This window comes from Hesperophylax consimilis, chromosome 8 (assembly GCF_061612785.1).
Source record: "Hesperophylax consimilis isolate HC1 chromosome 8, BYU_Hcon_1.0, whole genome shotgun sequence".
NCBI lineage: Eukaryota > Metazoa > Arthropoda > Insecta > Trichoptera > Limnephilidae > Hesperophylax > Hesperophylax consimilis.
In genome coordinates, this window is record NC_142843.1 from 28,796,308 (window position 1) to 28,821,286 (window position 24,979).

Below are 24,979 nucleotides of genomic sequence, written 5' to 3' on the forward strand. Positions count from 1 at the left end.
AGTTTTTAAAACACCTCCTCATTATTCTGTGCTCCTGGTATTTTCTAGCAGTAAACAAACAACCAAAAAAAGGTTCTAACATAGTTTTGATAACACCTCTTCGTCAGTCTGTATTCCTGTGTTCTGGCAGTACATAAACAAAAGGTTTTAACACAAAGTTTTAAAAACACCCCTTCGTCATTCTGTGCTCCTGGTGGATTTTCCATTACAATATTTTCAAATAAAATATTATCAATAATTTAGATTTTATACCTCTTCTGGTAAATAATAAAACCAATAAATAATGAATGTTTTAAAGAGGTTTTTATTAGCATAATTTTTTTTACATTATCCATTTTGTTTATCCATAGTTAAGATTCTCTCACTGATGTATATAGTTCATATAAGGGCGCATAGCTAACATGCAGGAAGGTAGATATAATGATTGTCTAAAGATAATTTTGAATATACATATTTAATATTTATGATATAATTTTATCAATGTTTTAACCGTAGAAATACGATATTCAAATTCTAAGCGTAATTTTGTCACAGAATATGTAGTAGAAAAATATAAATAGCACAAGATATAGAATAAAATACTAAATTATTGATAGCCCAGAGAAAGCAGAATTTATTACATTACGTCGTTGACGAGTAAATTATTTTGGAAAAGATTAATTTAATTCATTATAATAATATAGTGAACTTTAATAATAAAGTGCATTTTTGAGAATCTTGTTTCGAATTTTGTCCCCCAGATGTAGCTCACAGCGCCATAAAGAATTTAATCTTCATTCATTTGTAACGTTTCTTGTCTCTTTTTTCAAAGGAAATCAATATAATCGATACAACTCACATAGCATTTTTTGGTACCTGTCTAACATTTTACTATGAACAAATACCAAAAGTTTATGCATTGTGAACTCATAAGACGTGTCGAAAATGTGTTTTTGTCACTACTTTCCAACAATTAGATTTTTGGCAATTGGGCGGTATTTTTAAATTTTTCTATGTTGACCAGTAAGCGTGAAATGCTTTTTTTCATTATTATGACATACTTAGGTACATAAATCTAAAAGTAATAAGAAAATTATCAACTCCATCTATCTGCGATTCAGCAAATTGATTTTTAAACATGCTTTTGAACATAAAAAATAGTCATTATGGGATACTTGGCAGATGTGAAACATTGAAATTGATTATTATTTTTAACATTGCCTTTACTTGTGAGGATTTTTCATTTTCACTGGCGCTGATATTATTAATGTCACTGTCACTCGGATTTTAAATCAATAAACACAAGAAATGTATTAAGAAACAAAAAGGGCGCTCTGCTTGAAACGACGCTCTTGTTTTTAAATTCACTACGATATACTCAAATGAAGTGGTGAGCGTGTAGTAGAGGAAATGACAATATAGGCAGAGAGAGGAAAGTGCCAAGTCTTAGCATTGGGGCGAAAAGAGCCGACGAGTTACGAGACTGCCCAAATAACGCGTCGTTCCATCACGCCACAGAAGAATCGGCCTTCCCTGTAGAGAGGTTTGGTGGCCTGGCGGAAAGAGCTGGCGAGTCACGAGGCTGGCCTTACGCAAAAGTCGGTTCTACCTCCCTAAGCGCGCTATAAGATGTTTCACATAAATAAATAATTGATTTCATAAAATGATTTAAAGAAAAGAAGTAACTTTGCTTCGTCTGTGATTAAAATTTTTATATACAGAATACACAGGGCCCATCGAAATAATGTGGCTACAAATTTTAAATTTTTTTTAACCAACCAATGAAGTTTAAGATAACCACAGTTTATATTACAATTTAATATAAATACGTCTTCATTTCAGGGAATATTTACTTAGTTCCTGGGAAAATACGATAAAATATTGCATTTTATAGAAAAAAATCTTAATCCTTTTTTCTGTGGTGATTTTTATCACAGATTTCTAGAATTTCCAATTCTAGATACATACATACAGAAATATTAATTTAGGGGCGATTACTTGGAGATTTATTTGGGTATCACAGGATTTAATACATTACAAAAACACATGCAAAATTATAAAAAAATATAACATAAGTAATTTTACATGGACTAAAATTTCTAATTTCGCCCTTACAAATGCTCTTATTTTAAAACATGTTTTAAGTTAACAACTGATTTAATATACCTAGTGTTATTTTTACAATATTTAGCAGTTTCTAATGGTACGTATACATTTGCAAACTTAAACGCGAACCGAACCACGTATTGCGGGAAAGGAACGTAGCAACTGCAAGCGGCGTTTCGCGTCATTCGCGGTTGCTTCGTTCCTTTCCCATAAGTTGAGGTTCAGTTCGGCAGTTCGGCTCGTTACGTAGCGTTAGATAAACTTTCCTTTAAAATAATATAACATTATTCTTAAGCTGTCCGCTCACGGGGCAACTGAATAAACCAGTTGGCAACTCAAGTAACTATCCTGTTTATTTCAATGGCAGTCCGCACACTATGCAACTCATCAAGGACCAGTTTTCAACGGCGACACAACCAGTCTCTCGCAACCGGCAGTGCTAGTCGCCGGCGCATTTCAGTTGCCACGAGCTGTCGGTTTTCGAGAAATTTGCGATATGTCTGAGCGGGAAAACATCAAATTTGTTCAGGAGGTTGATAAATTACGTTTATAACAGCTTTAGGCTTCCTAATTATGCACGAAGACATAACATTAAATATGCATATTAAATATTATAATTTATGTAATTTGTGAAGTTAAATTTGCAATAAAAAATACCTACTACACTTAGTTTATAACTTGATTGCTATATAATATTATGATTTTTGTAATAACACATAATATGCAACCGCCGTACATAAAATATATCTACTACACTCAGCATCACAAAAATCGCACATCTTTGAAAATAAGTTTCAAGCGTAAGCCCGAGCCAATACATCTAAACCAAACAATACTAGTATCAATTGAAAGTACATTTAACGACCTCTTATCAGATAATAGTTTTATTTCATTAACAATATAAATTTTCCGAGTACTGGACGTTAAAAAAATGTTGCACATATACTCTTTACAGGTGCCACAACTTGTGTCATCTTCTTGGGCTATAAAAGTCAAATGTAGATCATTTACAATCCGAAAATTGAAGAGCACACGCATGAATAATTAACGCCAGAAAACAACCGCTTAAAATGGAAACCACTGCTGACGAAGCCGCTCAAATGGTGGCACTACTGCAATCAGGGATGCGACAGTGTGATGTTGCTCGGCAACTAAACTCAAGCTCTTTTGCCGTTCAACAATTATAAACAGTTTCAAGAGACTGGTGGCTTCATCCGGAGGGTGGCGACACAGCACATCCAGAAGAGACAGTCGCTTTATTGTCTCATAATATTTTGCAATTGGTGCCATTTTTGTGACGCCGAGTATATTTTAAGATAAATAAATAAAATAAACAAATAACGGGAAAAACTAGGAGCGAAGTGGGAAAACCATTAATTTACCACTATTTATTATATTTGTTTATTTTTTTATATTATTGCACAGTACGAATCCATTGCCGTGAAAGTGCTGCCTGTGGTGTAGGTATAAAGAAAATAGCTGAATAGTTAATTAATATTTCTTAGGTTAATCTTTGAAGATTGAATAGTTATTTGAAGATCTTGTGAAGGTGGTTTGTGTCTGGGTCTGGAATACAATTTGTATCATATTGAAATTGTCGTAGATTGTATTGGAAAACCCAAAATCTTATTTTTAGCCTTTATTGATAATAATAATAATAAAGAATGGCGTCTTCACCATCTCTTGATTCTGTAGACATTTTTGAATGTAGTATGATAATGAATGGCAGCTGAAGTGTTCTTCGTTCTATGGTTAAACAAGCTTAGATAATTTTTGATGAAATTGTAAACTTGAGTTGCGCCGTGAGAGAAGCTTAGTTGCCAACCAACCAATTACCAGTTTGCAACCTGCAGTTGCCAACCAGTTTTAGTTTAGTTTCAGTTTCTCCATGAGCGAAGGGCCTTACAGGTTCAATTTAAGAAATGAAAAATATATTTCAGAAAAATGTGAGAACACAATAATTGTTGAAATTTTTTTTCTCTTTGGAGAAAACTTACAGTAAAATTGGAGCTGGAAAATGAGTAAAGTAATTATTACGCTTAGCAAAGTTGTGCAGTGACAGATTGAATGATTCATAATATTTTATTAATAAGTTGGTGTTACTGATCCTAAGATATTATTTAGAATAATAATCTATATGTACTCAATTTTCTCAAATTGTTTTTATTTTACAAAACATTATTGCACGTAATACACATTTTCCATTAATATTACAAACTACATTATTTTACAATAAATTCATGGTATCAGTATTTCACTATGAAAGATCATTGTTTTCCGATTATAATAATTATATACTGTAGGTATATTCATTCTGGAATGTATCGTGAAAACCAGTTAAATAAATTTCTAGTTTAAATGTAGGAATATACATATTTATGATTTGTGATGAAAATATTCTTAATAATATTATTATTTTACTTAAGAAGTAAAATGTCTTAGATTACTCGTAGATAAAAATTTATTACATTTATATTTCAAGATTACAATCAAAGTGATTCGTTAAGAGTTAAGATAGTTGAACTGTAATTTCATTTGTAATTATAATTTATAAAAAAAATTTACTAGTGATTTTAGAAAAAATCCATTCGTAGTGTAATTATTAGTAAGATGAATGTAACAAACAGGAGATATGGGCAAGTATAACTAAAATAATATTTTGTACAAGTCATCGTTCGATAATATTTCTTTGATCCCGCATTAGTAAATAGGTTAAATATAATACATACCTACCAAGGAAGGTAGATTCATATTATACACTGTTCAATAGTTGCCTTAAACGGGCTGCACAACGCAGGTGAGTCTCTCCCAAACAAGCAAGTAAGATAAATTTAATACTTGACTGGAAGTCCCGAATACACTATTACAGTCACAATTGATTTCATACACTTTATTTTGCCCTTTTGACTGCTTATTTATTTGCTAGTTGGGAGCGGCTTGCATGTATTGTGCCACCTGTCTGAAGGTAACTAGTAATACAACACGCTTAATGGGTCGGTGTAACTATCACATACTAAATTTAGAAATGTACTCGCATTGAAACATATAGAGATACACACATGTACATAAATAAAATATTTTTTAAGTTTTTGGATTTAGCCAGGAATCAAACCCAAGTCAAATGCCACAGAGACAAAGGACTCTTAGCATTGCTAGGTTTAGCTAATAGATACTTAGAATAAATAAAAACATTACTAAGAAAATTTATAATAACCAAGTACAATACAAATTTCGGGAAATGTAAAATAAATTAATAATACTTTAAAATTGAAAATATACATTTCACATCTTACAGATTTCTTCATAATAATTTTATACTGACAAATCGATCATTACAAATTCATAAGATTCATTTAAAATTTATACAATAATTATTTAATACAATATCTAAATATATACAGGAGTATAATAATTTAAGTCATGCAATTTATTACATAAGTACAATTAATGTAGTTTTTACAAATTATGCACAGTATGACAAAGTCTAATTTCGATATACAAAGGACTACACACAAAATTCAAAGAAAATACTAAAGCTAAACTAATTAAATAAACACATGTTTTATAAATATTCCAACGGGTCAACTACTTTCTAAATAATATTTTTGAAGAGGGATGCACACTGAATCCTAGAAATGAGAAAAAGAAACAATAAAATATCAATGCAGGCTGAAATAAGTCAATAAAATATTTGTTGACTTCACAAGCATTATATGTAGAACAATATTATATCTATAATAGTTAACCCGTGACTGGTGATGCATATATTTGTGTGACCGGGTTTTTGGGAAAGAGCGAATACTTTTTTCCCCTCTGTCGATTAGGGCTATGATTTCCAGTAGCTGACTGATTGTGCTATTCCGCGACGGCGATGCGAGCGCAAGTTCCGGAGATTGGTGCGAAACCGATCTGTGAGACCGGAGTCACCAAATACGTAAGTGAAATGAGATAGTTAGAGACTACATATATAGAGACCGATAGTATTTTACTTTTTTATTAGAGGATCTAATGTCTATGTACTACCCAAAGCTGATTTGGATAGAATTTGCTAAGATTGTTTTTAAATTTTTAGTAAGGCATATGAAAAAAACATTGTCTTTTTAGTGTTTAAGAAAAAATATCATAATTATAACTGAACGTACTAGGTTTTCTGAAATGTCTCTTTTTTACGATAAAACGAACATGTACTTTTCTGAATAAATTTCCTACATTTATAAAAGTTAAGCATTATCAGAAAAAAATCAACTTGAAAATCACGGTCCCAGAGACCTGCATTATGTACCAACTATGTATGTTAATTTCGCATCACCTCTGGCAGGTTAAGAAAAATAATTGTAGTTAAAAAAAAAAGTTCTCATTATTGGATTAAAATACGTATGTAATTACAGGATTGTCAATAGAGGAAAGGCAACAAGTGAAATAGAAAATTCTGTAAAACTAGATTTGATCAAAATAAGCTGATTTTCACTGGTAACAATAAGGACAGTATACTGTTTTGCCCTGCATTCACTAAAAAACAATATCAACCAATTTAGGTATTCTAAATCAATCAATCACAGAAACTTTCATTAAAAGTGCTATTAAAATGAAAGTCACTCAACTTAGACAAAAACATGGTAAATGGAAATGTACTGGACCATTATTACAACAAATGTGTGGCTAACGTACCATTCTCACGTCAAAGAACGTTAGGGCTGAATTAGGAATCGAAGGAAACTGTTATTAAAATACCCTGGTATGCTGTAGACCAGAAGGAAAAACGCCACAACGAAGACCTCAGCAGACAGAGTGACAATTTAAAAAATGTGGAGGGTGGAAAATATTACGTCCTGGCCAAACAAAATAAACATCGGAAAAACAGGAAGCAGGGCTATACCCTGAAAATGGTGAAGCAAGACTATGGACGGGTTGTTTCACTGAATAAGGACAATTCATCAAATTTCAAAGTTAATTTTAATGTTCTGTTATTATATTATTATCGGTAAGTTGTTCCACTGAACTGAAATAATAACAGAACTTAAATAGAACATTAACACAATTTGAAAATAAACTTTGAAATTTTATGACTTGTTCAAATTCTGTTAAACAACCGGTCGTTAATAAGAAGAAGTAGACAACAATGCAATATTTTTGAAGACAAAGGTTACACTTTTAAAACGCATCACTTATTTTAAAAACCCGATTGAAGCAAAGATATGACATCTTAAATGTGGATTATATTATCCAAAAATATTTTATTGATGAACCAAACCATTCACAACATCAAAGGGTTTTCAAGTTATAGGTTTTAAAATGTTAATAACAACATTTCAATAAACAAGACGGGGTAGCTAAATGATGGAGGTACAAAAACATTAAACTGAGGGAATTTGTTTTTATACTGAAAGGGTTCATCAATTTTGTTGCACGAACGTCGGATTTTGTATGTATCCTAATCAGTTATGATTTAACACACGATTTAAATTGTACATTCACAATTCCTTTAAGGAACAATTTTGTTTAACGACTTGATTTTTTCTTTGATATGAACAAATATTTTTAGTCCTTGCAAATATTATAGTTCATATATAAATATACCCTTACGATCTTCGTGGTTCCAGTTTTTGAGACATGTTGGTCAGCACCCTCTGGTTATCTATTGCTCGCAGGCAGGTTATGTACGCTTTCACCTCAGTGTCATTCTTCTGGGAAGGAAGCTCTAGAACTGAATAAGAGGAGAAATGTTTAAAGCTTTGATTAAAATAATTTTTTTTTTTTTTACATCAACCCCACACAAGAGGCCCTAAGGAAAATAATTTCCCGCAGGGGCTATGTCATCTTTCGGGATCCTGTATTTAGTGTCTTTTTTAAGGAGAGGAAGGTGAGGAAGTTCTAGGAAAGTAAAGGGTATGAGGGTTGGATAGGAATTTAGAGATCAGTGTGTCCAGAAGTGACGTATATATGAATATATCCCTCCCACGGCAGTGCAAGGTGATGGGTCGAGAGACCAGTTGGAGAGGTCAAAGGGTCTCCCAAATCCAGCCTCTCCTGATCTGGCATGCCACGCTGCTGGTGAACCCGGGCACTCCTGCTAAATATGGCCTATTGCAGAGGTGTTGGTTATCCAATAAATGGTTTCCAGGGCGGCGGCACACAAACCCTTCTCCCAAATCTTTGCTGATTTGATGGATTGTGTAGCATTTTCAATATCACTAGAATGCGAGGGATGGTAATGGATGGTCTGGAATTTATATATTTTTGAATTTGAAATCACACAAGAGTCCCAACTGCTATCAATCATCTTGAGCCAGTGAGACTATGGCAACCCCGATTGGGGTATATTATGAGGCTGAAGGTAGTGGGGAGGGGAAAGAGAAGAGGAAGAGGAAGGTGTGGAAGTATCTGGATATTCATATCTAGTCACCAAACACAGCCAAAGAAATTTCAAGCAAAGTTTCAATTCTGAATGGTGGTCTTAAACCAGGGCAATTACTAAGAGTATTTTTCACTTGTGGCAACAAACGTTGGAACGTGCCGCAAATATATCCAGCCTCGACCACAGAGGCTGACAAATGGTAAGAAATGGTAAGGAATGGTAAGGGACGGTAAGCTAGTAGGTAATTAGTTACTATCCTGTATTGCCTGATATATCAATGCTTATTTTTCTAATGCAGTTGAAAAAGCTAGGGTGGTTTTACACCGAAAACTCGGAAAAAAGTCGAATGAATTGAGTATGTTAAAGAAACAATGACCAAACAGACTCAGTACTAGCAAAAGCATTAAAACCTTAGCAAATAGAAATACTATTATGAAAAGACTTCATGTAGGTTACAGACGCGGCCCGTGACTGTAATTACCAGCAGTGCATTTCACTTTTAACATGTACCTAGTCTGTAATTTAGGTGGAGAAAATTAATGAATGGGAACACCTACTGAAATTCATTCTATCTTTTAAGTTATATTTGTAAAATAACTGATTAAATAATACAAAATTTTCAACACACTCAATTCATCGTTGAAAATATAGCGAAACCGTTTGATTTCACCGCGAACGAGTTCCAATGTGTTAATGTTGTTGCGTTAACATTGAACATTAGTATTTCTAAGCGAATCCATTCCAAACGCATTGGATTACGCATGATCAAAGTGATGCAAAATTCACTCGCCGTCAAAGCACTTCGATAATGCACGGATGGGTTATGTATCTGCACTGCTCTAACACGTAATTTGACGTTAAGAGTGTAATCTGTCTCGCTCATGTCACCGTTTCGGCTACTTCGGGCTGTCTCGATACTGCCCGACGCTGTTTTAGTAGTATGGTAAAAGTTGGTTTTGTGCATATCTGGGTATGCACGACCGCTTGCTTTTGCGCGGGATTTTTTTACTAGAAGATAGCTCAAATAATGACCTGACGGGAATTACGAATTTCTTACATCGATCACTGGGGCACAGATGTCGTTGTAATTTGTTATGTGGAGATTGAAGACAAGCAGTGCAATGCACAAATGCACGTACCAAGGAACCGCCTCTGGTAGGTTATTATCACACAGTTTCACAAACTGTTACCACTTGTACAACTTCAAAGGTCTACACTGTAAATATAGATTTTAATAAGGCAGGTAATGGTATAATGGATTAAGATTTTATAACTTGGCAAATATCAAGCTTCTCCAAGTGCCATTTGCTTCAAGGGAGGGGCCGGCAACAATGTTAACATAAGATGGTTATTTACCAAGATGTCTGCTTCGGCAATATCGTATAGTTCGCATGGTTTGCGCCAACATGTGCATCTTCTCAAAGTTAACCAATCCATTAAGAGAGTTCTTATTGCCTTCGTGAGTGAATGTCATGTCTTTCAGCAGAAGCGGCATGAATGGTACGACCGGAGGCTGAAGTTTTCCCACATTCAATCTGTAACAGAAAAGCAACAAGATAATATACTCGTTAAAATGTTCTCTGAAATATTTCAATTTTATTCATTTACAAACACTGTAAAATCAGTTTTTATTAGTTGAAGTCCATCATCCAGACTACAATTATGTATAAAGCTAGGAAAAGTGAAAGGGGAAGGTTAGAAGTTGGAATATATCTTGGTATTAAGATCGGGATAGTGACACAACTCTCACAAATAGTGAATCACCATCAGTTTCCATCTTTACCACAAGGGCACGCCCTGAGCCCTGAGTGGGCTCCGGAACTGTGTTTTTGTTGTTTTTCTGTACGTTTTTGGCATTCAAAAAGGGCCTGCCAAACTTAGTTCAAGGCCCCCAATCTCAGTGCAGGAGCCAAGGAGATATTCTGGAGAAATTTTCTCTTTGAAATTCTCTAGACACCCCCCCCTCCCCCCATATGAATATGAGGAGGCCCCTAAGCTCAGTGGGAGATAGCCTGGGTTCTCACTGCCTCGTTAACTTGAGTATTCCATTAGTTCTGTTTATATTTTGTTTATTTATGCATCTGCTAAGTCTGAATTATTCTTCTTTTAAATTTTGAGCTCTTAATTTTATTAGGAATATGTACGTAATTAGCTACTATTATGCTTCTTTTTGTGTTTTTAGCTCTTTACTACTACTAAGTAAATATGCACATATTGTACCCACAGACGCATGGGATGAGGCCTTAAAGACTTGACGATGTGTGAATGCGGTGAGGTGCAGACCACCGAACATACTGTAAACGAATGCTCGCTCCTTTTTTCCTCTGTAGGAGTGATGAGGTTCACGGGGCGACTCCTGAGGAAGTCCTAGACCAGCTCGCAGACCAAGATGTACCCCCATGGCCACCCCACCATTCGAAAGAAAAATAAGTATCTAGAAAGAGTTGATAAAAGTTGCAAAACTAAGAATGCTGACTTTACCTGTATGCTCTGTGGTTTCTGCTAGGGTCGATAAGTGCTTCGAATTCTGTGTAAATTTTGCAAAATTTCGATGGAAGTTTCTCCCAGGTTTGCGTCAGGCGACTGATGGCCATGTTGCTCAGGCCCATCACTATAGCGAAGAATGCATTCAGGTTCTGATATTCCTTGCAACTAAACAAATCAAAATAATAGGGGTTCAAAATGATAAATTTACAAATAATCACATATTATTGAAGCCATTATTTTAAATATCTGTCTTTCTGTTTGATGTAAATGGTAATAAATAGTAGTAAATAAAAATAATAAATGGTAGTAAATACATGGCTATAAATTACTACACCACTCCAGGTTTCTTCCAAATTCCTAGCCCGGGCAGATTGGTGCGTATAAGAAAAAAAAGTAACCAAATTAACCAAATTCCCAACATGGTATTCGGCGGCTTTAATTAATATAACTAAAGAAAAATTAAAGTTTTTTCGTGCCTGGAAACGTTACAAGAATCCAGTAGATTACCAATCTTTCTCATTACTTCGCAGAAGCAAAAGCAAATTTCTAGTCTTACTTATAATGCCTACATTGTTAAGAAATATTTGTACCAGTCTGAAGATGGCCTTAACAGGCTGAAACAAGTTACCGTCAAAAGTAAAATACAGTCGAAAAAAGTTTTAAAACTGTTTATTTTATTATAATAATGAATTCCACTACGAATTGTCAGCAACAAAAAGAGAAATATTAAAAAATTTACACAACATACATTTTTGACCCGTAGAGCAATGTCAAATGAGCAAATTTGTAGTTTTGCAATAGAGCTGTTTAAAGTTTCATTTCTGCATTTGTACTTGAATTTGTACTGTTTTTGAGATGAAGAAATATACTTTGAAGGTACACCCACCCTGTCCCACCCCGGTATAGGTGACTTATGGTCACCCCTTCGGAGCTCTCGCATGAATCTAATTTTTTTGAATAAAAGGCTCTACAATTTATATAAATGAAGCTAGGCCTTCAAAGTCCCCGCATACGGTGTTATGAAGCGGTATGCAAGCGCTTACAAGTACTAAGGACAACACAGAAAAATAAACAACAAAAAAATCAAGATTAAGTGTCAGGCAGATAGTTGGTGGAGGGGACCCACATTCCAGTACCTGTAAACACATAAAAGTAAAATAAACAATAGAGTGAAGGGGGAGTTTCGCCGAACCACGACTGGCAGTCCTGTTGAGAAATTGGTGGTGGTTGGGGCAACTGGTGCAGGTCAGGACTTCCACACCCCTTAGCCGACCACCCGGTAGTGCCCTGAAGATAAGTATTGGAAAAAGAGGGATAAAACCCTAAAGAACCTAGGGGAAAGAAGCGTCAGGAGGTCGGAGGCAGGGTGGAGGTTACCCCAGCCCGCACAGTCACCCCTCTGACCACCAACGCTCATCAGGGGTGGCGCAGGTGATTGGCGGAGTCCCCCGGTAAGAAAGAATAATAAGAAGCTCCAGTCGTGCATGCGGGGACGAGGCCCGTTATCCAACCCCTAATGGGGAAAATAAACAAAACAAAACAGACAACAGAGTTCAGTTCTCGCCTGTAAACTCGTTGCTGTTACTAAAAAAAAAAGAAAAGAGAACCGTAAAAAATACATGTAAAAAGAAGAGAAAATAAGAGGAAAAATGAAAAACAATAATCAATCCAAAAAGTGCCACATAAGGGCAACGGTAAATAAGTAAAAACAAAAGTAAAGGTGTAAAAATAAGATCTGCATGGTCTGTAAAGAGGACAGTAAGTATTGAATAAGATAACAAAGTAAAGTAAGAGAGATAATTAGTAAACACAGATATATAAGAGTACTTACAGTGTCTGTAAAAAGAAAAACAGTGTGTTAACCTTAGACAGGGAAAAAGAAACATATGAAAAGAAAACAGAAAATAAGAATTAAAAAGTACAAGACAAGTTAATTAAAAAAAAAAAAAAAAACAAAATATAAACGAATGGAAATCATCTGCAACAGCTGGTACAGTAAAAAAAAAGAAATAAGATAAGAATAATAAAATAAGAAAAACAGAATAGCATATACAATAATGAAAGAGTTGTAAAATAATAAGTCATGGAGCAGGAGCAGTACACCGGGGGTTCCCAATTATTACACTAGTCAACGACTCTAAGCACAGGCCATCTCTCAACCCAGATCCTAGTAAACTTCCTCAAACATTCGAAATTCACACTGTTAGAAACAAGATCGGTGTTCCACACCGGTCTAATGGGGACATTCAGACCGTCTATCATTTCGTCTCTGGCATCCTTCAAAATCTCACAGTGCCACAGAATGTGCTCGGCCGACTGGTAATTATTGCCACAAGCGCAATTGGGGTGGGTGGACAGGGCAAGGCTGTGAAGCCTTCCCCTGAATTCCCCATGTCCTGAAAGGAGCTGCGTAACGTGATGGTCCAGTTTGAGGAAGGCCCCTTCCATTCTGAGTTTAACTGAAGGGAAGAAGGAGAAGGTCCATCTTCCCTTGCTCGACCTATCCCAACGGACCTGCCACTCTTTGAGCGACAGGTCCCTCATCGTTCGGAGCAGTCCTGGGAGAGTTCCTGGTCCACCCGGTGTCAGGACGACACCAAGGTGGTTGGCCGGGGATCCACGGATTAATCGCTGCTTCGTTAACACCTCCCTAATTTCTAGATCGATTGGTAATATACCAGCCAAAATTGGCAAAGCGTCCGAAGCAACGGTTCGATATGCCCCAGATAGTGCCAGCAGGGGAGTGCGCTGACCCCTAGTGAGAGCAAGAAGTATTAAACAGTTATCCAGGCGATGCTCCCAAACAGAGGCGGCATATGCGACTTGCGCAACATATACCCCCTTGTAGAGAGCGTGCAAAGCCGAATATACTGTTGTTTGTTAAATTGTATTATCCCATATTTATTTAACCGCTTCATGCTTTTAAAAGAGTCACAAATGCGTTCCAATTTCTGCTAGCCCGACTGACGCTCGCCGGTTTCGACTTCGGCAGCGTTCTATTTTTAGCTAACACGAGTAACGTGAAAGTTAGCGATGTATTTTACTCAGTTTGAATTTGCCTACAGCTCAACTGCATCGGTCGTGTTTTTGAGCTGCTTATTTCGTTCTTATTTATATTTTAATTGAAAAATGTATAAACTTTAAATAATATGTTTTACGTTTTCTTTGAAATATCTTTTTGTCATTCACTTTAATATTCTATTATGGTTTTATATGTGTAATTTTCTTTTTTTTTACATAAATCATGTTCGACTACCATAATACGTGCATGAGCCTAGTTTGGTAGTAGAGAAAATCACACAAATTCTAAGTTAAAAATTTCAAAATAAAAAATGAAAAGGTAATAATCTTTTTAAAAATACCTGAATAAGATAAATAAATAATTGGACGTTAAAATTAATTAAAGCTATTTAAATTACAATGAGTGTACTCACTACGCGGCAAGTTTTATCATCCTCCGTAGGATCGAAACACGTTTGCTCAGAGACGTGGCCATCAGAATTTCCGTCACAACCCAGTATTGGATCTCGTTGAATCTCCTCAAGAACACATCCAGGTTAGCTGTTATTTCATTGAAGTGGTGTCTCCCGAATGTGTGGTAGATCAGCTCGTGTTCGTGAACACACCAGAACAGGTCCCAGTCAAATAAAGTCATATAGTACGCCAGGTCTTTGGTACTGAAGGTTTCAATGTCCATGTCTAGTCCTTGGGTGGCCACCTCTTGTTCAGCTAAGCAGGTCTGTAATACAATAAACAATCATTTGTCTATTTTTTTTAGAAAGCAATCCTCTTGTCGTTTAACATTATATTATGAAATGAAACTATAACTTTGTTTTACCAATTTTATTTTTAACTAGCTGTACCCCACCACGTGTTGCTGTCTGTGCAGATAGAAAAACAATAGGGAGTGTTGCTATTACGTCCAACAGATGGCGCTATTTTTACCTATTACAGGTGACATCTATATTATATCGGTATATAAAAACATGTGTGTATTTGAATGCAAAGTTGTGTCAAAATTTCAAAGCAATCTTTTTTGAGATGTAAGATTTTGAACAAACAAATATTAAAATTTATATTTACATAAATGACAATTTAACAGACTCATAAAAGTGCTATAAAGTGATGAAACAAAAACTAGGTTAAATAGTTACATATGTAACCTATATAACTTTTTCATCACTTTATAGGACTTTTTATAGGTGTGTTAAATTGTCATTTTGATGAGTTATTATCCGGTCACCATGAGGTGTTATGTCTTTTAAAATGCGTTGAAGTGTTGACTCGGCTCCAAAAGTTTCTAATCGTTTATTTGACGAAAAAAATTAAAAAAAAAAACAAAATACTTTTGTTATGAAATTTGGTTTGGTTCTCTATGTGATGTAGGTTCACTAATTTCCCACTTGTTCAATAGTTAAAAAACCTCACTAGTTTCAGAACAACATATTATATGGCTTAAAAATGCCATAAGATTTTTTTTTTTTTTTAAGTTTATTGGAAAATAATTCTTTTGGGAGGCGGTTATGGTTCATCACAGAAATATGTGAAATACGCAAAATGAGCAAATTACTACACATATAGGTTTTTTTCATGTGCTAAATAAAGACGAGATTACATATTAAAAGGCAAGACAACATATAAAATGAAAGAGACGAATGCTAACATAAGGAGCAAAGGATTATGGGATATTTTGTGGTGCATATACATAATCTATTTATGGTAGTTAGTTTTGATTTAATTGTCAATATCAGTGCATCTGAGTGATCCTTAGGAACAAGGGATTAAGGTGTAGTACAAAATTTTGTGGTGTATGTACCTAATGTATTATTGTAATTAGTTTTATTTAATTGTCAATACCAGTACATCCAAATTATTCTTAGGAACAACGGATTAAGGTGTAGTAGGAACTTTTGTGGTGAATGTCCCTAATCTATTTATGGTAGTTAGTTTGATTTAATTGTCAATACCAGTACATCATTACCTTAGGAACAACGGATTAAGTTGTAGTAGAAAATTTTGTGGTGTATGAACCTAATCTATTATTGTAGTTAGTTTGATTTAATTGTCAATACCAGTGCATCCAAATGATCCTTAGGAACAAGGAATTAAGGTGTAGTAGGAAATTGTATGGTGTCTCACTCTTTAGTTAGATGTTATATAAGAATTGTAATTAGGTTCATATTCAATTTGTTCATACCAGTGCATCCAAATGATCCTTAGGTGCCACAAAAATCCTTCCATTCAGGCTCAAACTCGTGGGAATACTGATGTCCTTGTCATTGATTGGGATCCTTTCTCCTGTAGATTTGACTTCCACCAGAACCAGCTCCTCGTTTGGCCTCATCTTCAGTTTGTCTGCAGCGCTCACCTTGATGATCTCTGCGGTAGTGTCCACAGGGAACTTGAGGGTGCAGTAGGTGTGATCGGCACAGTATACTCTGAATATGACTGAAATGAAATATAAATATCGAAAATACTAATTTCGGTTGTCAGTGCATGATGTGAAATATACCCGTCAGAATTTATTCACACGCAATGAACTCAAATTTGTTTTTGATTTTAAGTAATTTTCAAAACTGGAACTACTGGAACTAGAAGCCATAGTGAACTGGAACTGATTGTGTGAACAATTCAGACAAGCAATAAAGTCGGTACGAAAATAATTAAAATTAATTAATTGATAATTCCATATTTGAAATGTGTTTTTCTTTTGTTAAAATTTTTGAGATTTTATGATTTTTCAAGTTCCGTGTTTATTTGAAAGTTTATTTGTAAATTTATGATTGTGATTTTTTATACCTAAAAACATTTTTGTTTGCTAGAAGAGTTCTCTGTATGAAAATTATCTCCAAACTTTTTATTTTTTTATTTTCCACATTTTTCAACAAGAAAAGATTTAAAAAAAATTTCTGTGTCCAAAACATTCCAGTTAGTATACAAATTCTTTAGTATGTAATAAAACCGCTTGCAGATGGTGGAAACACTTACTATTACAGTTCCAATGAACAATTCGATTTATGAGATCAGTTCTACAGATCTGTACAGTGAATTTTTATTGTTTCTCGTCAGTGAGATTAGGAGTATTGCAAAACAAATTAGCACCATGCAAGAAGATGAGATAAAAGGTGTATTGTATGAATATAACATACTATCATCATCCGGGTGTATAACATTCCTAGTGTCTGACTGAGCCCCGCTGAACAGACTGATGGGCTGGCCGCAAGGGGGCAACTTCCACTTCTGGCCGTCATGCAGTTTGCGTTCCTCCTGGCGCCGCCGCAGCTGCGACATTACGTGATGCATGATGCTGGCCTCCTCTTCCAGACAAGACCACTGGATGCAGTCGGCTTCTACTTCTCCTGCCAATTCCTGGAAGGAAAAATACAGTAAAAGGTTTGGACAACCTGGATATTCACATTTCATCGATTATAATTATCATCATCATCGATGATAAAATTTTTGGAATTCGTTTCACCTCTAGGAAATGCCTCCACTCCTGGTGGTCTCAAGATTTCTTAATCCAGTTCCTTTACCTTTGTAGAAGTCAGACCACGGTTGCGGCTCTGTACTATGCTGAAGAATTATGCTGTCAATTGCTGGCTGGCTACCGCTTCAGCATTTCCAAGGCGTGAGTATGACAATATGTCGATTTCATAGAGTGTGTTTATCGACAGAACAATATCAACTGTAAGTACTTAAGGTGAAACAGATGTGACAATTCCCATACAATCTATTTTTCAGCCACATTTGAAAACTACAGATAATATTTTATTTATTTTAGTACCGAAAAATAATACTCGTAATGAGTTTATCGCGAACGAAAATTTCACTGTTCTATCACTTATAATAACCAAGTAATTAAATTAACAAAAGTAATTATTTTATGCGGGCACCGCCAGCCGATATATGCCGTGTTAGAAGTACGTGCTAACGGAATGTGTTAGAAGGAGACAAACATATGTGCGAGCCATATGTTTCACGTGCACGCTATTAGCCCATTCCTACGGTGTTAACTGTTAAAGTGGTCAGTAAAAATGTCAATTTGCGCGGCTTGATTTGTTATTCTGATAGAATGTTCGTTTTGCTTTTTTACGAATGTTCCAGTATTACTCGTCGCAAGGAACATTTGCGGTTTTGGCACGCAGTAAAAAAGGCAAAATTAACTGTATAATAATTATAGTGAGAGCGGTTGTAATTATTTAGAACTTTCTTAAATCTGTAACTATCACTAGCTAGACGCCCGCCAATTCACATTCTCTCATTCATTCATTCAACAGTCGATTGTCTGCCGCGGTTTGAAGTGACTTTTTTCGATTTTGTACAGCATTGTTATTCCATAAAAATGAGGCGTGCCCTTTATAAGAATCATCAGTATTCCGGGAAAAGAGTGAATCCAAGACTAAGTGCGAACGGGATGAAACGTCAGCACGGCGAATCGGAATACAGGTATTATGAAATTATTTCAAAATATTTTATTATTTTTTAAATATTTTCTCGGTACCTACCTAACTAACTAACCATCACGCTTGTTATTTTATGACCCATGTCGCTCGTTTGGTATAGGGTGATTCATATTTAATGTTGCTAAAAAATTATACTCCTTTAATGCCTTTATATTATATCTTTTAGTTCCCACAAACACTGTCGCGGAAATAAAGAAAACAAGTGTTCGAATGACGAGACCCAGGAGGATAAATCCAGGACTGCTTCTCTGAGAGAAAGATGATGAATTAATTGGACAAAGTAGACCAATTCAAGCTATCGGACAAAATATTAAAACAAACATTGAAAGAAAAAGGATCTTACAAAAAAAAGAAATATGGACAGAATATGTGAAAAGAATAAAAAATAAATAAATAAGTAAATAAAAAATCTTTTACTATCGTCGTTCCCGCCAGGCATCGTGAGTTCAATTCCACAGCTGGCTAATTCCTCCATCACGACCCAGGCAACGCTTTCCGCTTACTGTGATGGCAGTTTTACAACTAGTTTATGGACACCGTGTATAAGATATTTGTACAAAAAGTTTTTTTTTTTCAATCACCTTTCTGCCCTATAAAGGATTTACTATTATTAACATGACATGTTTGTCATTTGTGAACATAAAATATACCCATTTACAAAATACAAAAAGTTTTTTAATGTGAAAAGGCGACTTCATATGCACACTGTAGGCATCGTCTTTGTGGACACTCATATATTACGACGCACGTGGCGAGCTGATTTCAAAACAATGCCTATATTATTTATATGCGAGATGATGTTATGATGTTCGAGAGCCCTTTCTGACTTGTGCATATGACAAATTTGTTTCTCCGTCTGGCAATTCTAACCACTTCGTTGGTTTGATGAATGCGCCCCATAGAAATGTAAGAAAAAGTGTAACCTTTTGACTTATTCGCGAAATATTTGTAAGCAAGCAACCGCGCGAATACATGGTTACTATGTAGGTATATACCTACATCGCTTGGTATGATTATGTCCATTTAGCAAAAGCGGCCTTTAAAAAAGAGGTCCAGTTAACGCCAGCTCCCGGCACACATACCGTTGTTCCTAGCCGGCTCCTTTTATAAATTATTTAATCTTCCCAGGCATTGATTTAGTTTAGTGAATTGAACAAACCTCTATCTCGTGTCTCTTTCATACTCATGCGAAACATCGTAAATTTTTTGAAATGGAGTCTTTTTCGCAAATGGTTTTGGTTGGGTAAATAAAAATTTCCTGTACCAACGCGCGCGGAGCTGCGTGAAATGTCATTTGTACGTATTTTTTGCAATGAAATTGTGTATTTTTCAGCCGTTTTCTACGATTATGTAATTATAGGTACCATAAAAAATTTATACAGATTAATATTACTTATATACGTTCGCAAACCAATAATTCATCTCAATATTATAAAGCATAACGTGTTAAAAGTGTTTTATTAGACGATATTGAAAATAACACCATCTATCGGCATAAAGTTTCGAAAAATGTTTTGAGATGGCCCTTAATTACTGAATTACATGGACTAAAATTACACCTTATATAGTAGAAATTCTTCATACCACTTCTACAGCTGATGAGGTTGAACTTCAATATTGTGTCATACAATCTAGTTCAAACTCCATTGCCTACTGTTACACTCGATCGCTTTGTCAGCGTTCTTGGGAAATTCCCCCTTTGTTGTCAACCAGTGAATTCTATAAATGCACATATTGGTGGATATTGGCTAATTGAGTTTGCTGAATTCGGTACAACTCCTCATAAATGCAAAAAATAGTGCACTGAAGCCACCGATACTAGTTATTGACCTTCTCACCATTCTTATCAACCTCTGAACCGTCCAACGGCCTACCAAACCTGTTTCGTTCCATAAGTTTCTTTACAAAGAAGGTAGGTCAGATCCTACATGTCCTACATGTCCTGCCCAGTAAAGCTGTTCCAGTTTAATGGATCTTATTATTGATACTACTTGTCAAAGGCTTACCTCGATGAAATCAGCAGCTGCTTGATCATCAAGAACAGCCTGTCGATTGGTCTCTGTCCACTTGTGCACAAATTGCACAACCCTTCGTTTGCAAGCCAGGACAAATTCAGAATCTTGGTTGGAAGATTCTAGCCGATAAGTATTTCTAATGTTAAGGAAATAATTACATACTTTGAAAGCAGAAATATAATTATTATTAACAACAGGACAATTACTACAGTAAAAGGTAATTATTTTGAATTGTTCATTTAATAATAATGAAATAAAACTTTGAATGACAGAAACTTTTACAAATTGAAATAACCCGTTGCTACATGCATGTTACTATTTGCTGAGTCACAAAACATGGCATTTCATACTGTGACTAAATTCCCTTCATTTAAGGGAATTTGTCATTCCCTGACCAAAGCCAGTTAACTCTTTGAAAACGTAGGTAATTAATGCATTGAAGTTTCTGCGACCAAAGCCATTTAAAACAAGCTGAAACTTTGACCAATTTGAAAACTACAATTTACAACGCGAGTTTGGGAATGGCAAAGGAAGAACTTTGGTTAATTTAGTATTAACATGATGACATGGGCACTAAATGAAGAGTCAGTATTTTGGGAGAATGGCAAAGATGACAAAGTTCACCCAACTTTACAAGAAGCAACAACATTAGTATCTTTTTATGGACTTTTCAGTTATATCAAAAGCAGAGATCAAATTGTTTTTAGTAAAAATGTATATATAATTTATTATGTAACCAGAAATTTCACTGAACTGATTAACGTATAATAGAGGATTAAAAATGTAAGATGAGATCCTTGAAAGTCTGAAGAACAAAGGAAGAATGAATGGATTTAAAAAAATTTTATGCTTACAGTAAAAAAATAAATTTATATACAATGAAATGTAACCATGTATGTATATTAGTTAATGTACGTATAATGTAAAATAAACTAACTTAATAAATAATAAAATAAAAAAAGCTGGCCACCAGAAGGCTGATGAGGAAGAAGAAACCACCACCTTGGTTTAAATCGATTGAAATATATGTTTGAAAAGGATATTATTTGGACAGCTCTGCGATGAGTCGTATGGTGGGGATGAAGATGATGTGAGTCAAGAGGAAGTCATCCAGGAATGGATCGGCAGCCACAGCCCGATCCTCCCTCCCGTACCTCCCGTCCAGCCTGGTCTCCAGTAAGTGTTCCAACATCTTCTCCGGAGTTCCAGCCATCACCGTGTATCTGGAAGGCAGATTTGACAAGTCCCTTAGCCAAAAAAAAAACAATTACTTTATTGAGATCAAAAATTATAGTGCTGCAGTAACACAACCAAAAAAAAGAAGACCAAACAATACAATAATAAAAATAATAAATTTTCGGTGGTGTCTCTGTAACTCCGGTTCAATGACCCTTAGAAATGGGATTTACTTTGATTTTCAAAATTGGAACTGATTGTGGGGTCCATTCAGGTACCAAAATCATTTTATTATTTGATAATTCTATTTTTGAAATGAATATTTCTTTTGTTAAAACTTTTGACATATGCCATAATTAACTAAGTATACTAACGTCATTCATTCTGATTTTTTGTTTAAATACTTTCTCATAAATCTCTACAATTATTATAATGTCGCGTGATTTTTCAAAGTCTTGCCCTAGTATGTAGTAGTATGTAAACATTAAAAATAAATAAATTGTTATAAGAGATTCAATTGGTACCTACTGGTAAAGGAACTAAGGCATCCTCATTTTAGGTATATTGTGTGGCTGAAGGAAGACGGGAAAGGGGAAGAACAGTATAAGAAAAAGGTTTCCTGGCTTTTCAGATTTTGTCACTAAATATAGCTAAGGCCATTGCAAGAACGGTTAAGGTTCCGAATGAAGGTCTCTCGGGGCGAGACTGACAAGTTTCGTGCACTCCAGGTAAAACCTAGCACAATATTTTTGGTTCTCATTGAAGGACTGATGCAATAAATATCATACCTTGGGTATTTATTGTAAGACAATAGTTTAACGGGAAAGTTATTAAAAATGTTACGAAGATTAACTGGAAAAATATAAGGCAACCATCCTAATGACAGTGTAGAAGAGAGAGGATGTTTTTACCCCTTCAAAATATGTTTTGAAAAATTTCATTATTATTAATGATAAATGATCGGGATGAAATATTAGGTCCAAGACGAGGTTTTGCAATAGGAATATGGAGATACAGGAGAAACAAAGGAATAAGATCCATTAGTCATCATCCTTTATAACCAGAAGGCGAGAGCCAATCGACTAGAAAAGATTGATTGCCCAAATGGGGGAGGACAGAGCCACTAAAATGAAGCTCAAAGTCAAGAATGTGACTTTGCAGACTAAGACAGTACAGGAATTCTGAGACCAAACATCATACTAGAACCAAATATCATAACCTCTTACTTATCCTTTTCCAAAAGAACTTTTTTCCAAAGAAATTTTAAATACTTTGCAACAAAGCTATTCTACGCTCTTCCACTGGCTATTAGACAAAACTCAAATTACTTTAAATATAAATCAGATACCAAATCTTTGATCATCAAAAAAGACAGAGCTAATATCAAAGATTTTACTAAAACCAATTTACAGTTTGCATTTCCAATGGTAGGTACGATTCCGATTGTTTTTTAACTTAAACATAATACAGTGTTGTAATTATTTGTAATTTTGTTATAAACTACTGTAAACTATTACAACTTATATTATAAACTGAGCCTGCCCTCAACACAGGAGTTACTAGTGAGACAGGAACAACACATCTGTAATTAAATTATTATGGATAAATAAATAAAAAAAACAGCAATGGATCCTAGGAAGTGGATAGGTATCATTAATGAGGCGACACTTGTATACACGGACATCGGCAGAAAGTTAGAAGGTATTTTGTTAATTTGTTCAGAACTAGATTGGAAGGTTGTTATCCCAAGTAGACCAAAACACCACTCTGTAGGTATATAATAACTGCATTAGACTCAGTGCTCACTTGAAGTGCGAGAACGTTTGCTTCAGGGCCGAGCTGATCTTCTCCAGCACCAGCACGTCCTGGCCGTGCTCCTTGAGGCGCACAGTGTTGGCCTCTACGCCCCTCAGCACGCGGTTGAAGTCCTCCTTGTCCACGCGCAGAAAGTGGCAGTTGCTCTCGCGCAGGACGATTGTGGCAGCCCTGGAATTAGAGATTTTGAAAAAAGATACCATTACTCCAAGTGAATTTACGTGAACGATCATTCATCTGTAGAATGACCCATGGGGACAGCAGTGACAGTAAAAACAAGTTGAAAACCAAAATATGTATATTATATTGAAATATCTGAAGAAATTAACACCTAATAAATACCAGTTGTTATAATTTGTAACACGACTTATTCAATATGAGTAAATGATTTCAATTTGGAAGCTAAGAATATTTTAACGCTTTCATTGAATTGCCTGTGTCAATTTGCCCCATCCTTGTTACAATAGATTTACCGGATAGGCAGATTGTGTATCGGTTCCCTTTGCTGACAAGGTCAATTAAATCAAATAATTTTAAGTAGAGTGCTTTATTTCCATTCAAATTCAATGTCGTTAATTTCTTGTTTTAAAAAAAATGTTACGATATCCCCCGCGGAGGAACAATGAATTCGTATTGAATAATAAAATAAATAACCTTCTCGCATATTGTATTCCTAATTCGCAAATAAACCGCAATATTAAACCCCGAATAAACACGAAAGAATAAATCAACAACATCCACAAAATAAATCTCATTATTTAGAATTTCTCTACACTCTGTACTGGTTTAGAAACGCTATGTACTTAGTTTCTAGATTTAAATAAAGTCGAACATTTTGTAGGTATTGGGAACAAACAGAAATAACAATAGAAACGCGTTTTCAGGGAAAATATAAATCGGTTTTAATGTGGACATATTTACGTCAATGTGGTTTTTTAAAGGTGAATTATATACCCAAGCATTAAAAATATTTCGAAATTATATAGATTGGTAAATAAAAGTTAAAAGGGTTTCATTGTGAAGAACTTCCTAGTCATATTATCAAAGAATTTTCATGAAATTAATGCACGAAATGGTATGAATATTGATTCACATCGGCTGCGGCTCTCCACTCTCCATAGTTAAATAAAAAATATCATTATTGTGAAAGTCATTTTATCAAAATTGGAATGTTCTGCGTTGATAGACATTTTTGCTGTCGCTATTAAGTTAGTTTTAGAATCAAAAAACTACATTTTTTAATGTGATACCGCACAAGAGTCCCAACTACTCCCAACCGTCTGGAGCCATTGAGACTATGGCATCCCTTATCAGTGTATGTTGTATGGCTGAAGGTAGCGAGCGGAGGGGAAGGAGATGGGAAATAGGAAGGTGGGGAAGTACCTGGCTATTCAGATCTGGTCAGCAAATAGGGCCAAAGTCATTTCAAGCAACGTTTCAATTCTGAATGGTGGTCTTAAACCAGGGTGATACTGAGAATATCTTCCACTCTGAAACGTGCCGCAAATATAATATATATATATACAACAACAACAACATTTAAAACAGTGCGCACGTCAAATAATCGCTCCACAAAAATCGCT

The 24,979-nt window shown here is 35.1% G+C and overlaps 1 protein-coding gene across 3 annotated transcripts in view; it reads right to left on the minus strand.

The window, feature by feature from the left end:
* Positions 1 to 4,405: 4,405 nt before the first annotated feature.
* The window catches only part of Epac (Exchange protein directly activated by cAMP), a 524,699-nt gene continuing 504,125 nt past the window's right edge, over positions 4,406 to 24,979 (minus strand). For 2 of the 3 annotated variants that reach the window (XM_089634072.1, XM_089634074.1), the window contains 10 exons: positions 23,388 to 23,567; positions 21,449 to 21,628; positions 20,397 to 20,535; positions 17,077 to 17,296; positions 16,125 to 16,375; positions 14,362 to 14,666; positions 10,922 to 11,092; positions 9,797 to 9,975; positions 7,669 to 7,789; positions 4,406 to 5,714 (listed from right to left, as the gene is read on the minus strand). In XM_089634072.1, coding sequence (XP_089490198.1) covers positions 5,678 to 5,714; positions 7,669 to 7,789; positions 9,797 to 9,975; positions 10,922 to 11,092; positions 14,362 to 14,666; positions 16,125 to 16,375; positions 17,077 to 17,296; positions 20,397 to 20,535; positions 21,449 to 21,628; positions 23,388 to 23,567 — 1,783 coding nt within the window. In that variant the 3' untranslated portion in view covers positions 4,406 to 5,677. Of the gene's footprint in view, positions 5,715 to 7,662; positions 7,790 to 9,796; positions 9,976 to 10,921; positions 11,093 to 14,361; positions 14,667 to 16,124; positions 16,376 to 17,076; positions 17,297 to 20,396; positions 20,536 to 21,448; positions 21,629 to 23,387; positions 23,568 to 24,979 lie in introns of all 3 variants that reach the window. The other variant, XM_089634073.1, reaches the window with a different exon arrangement.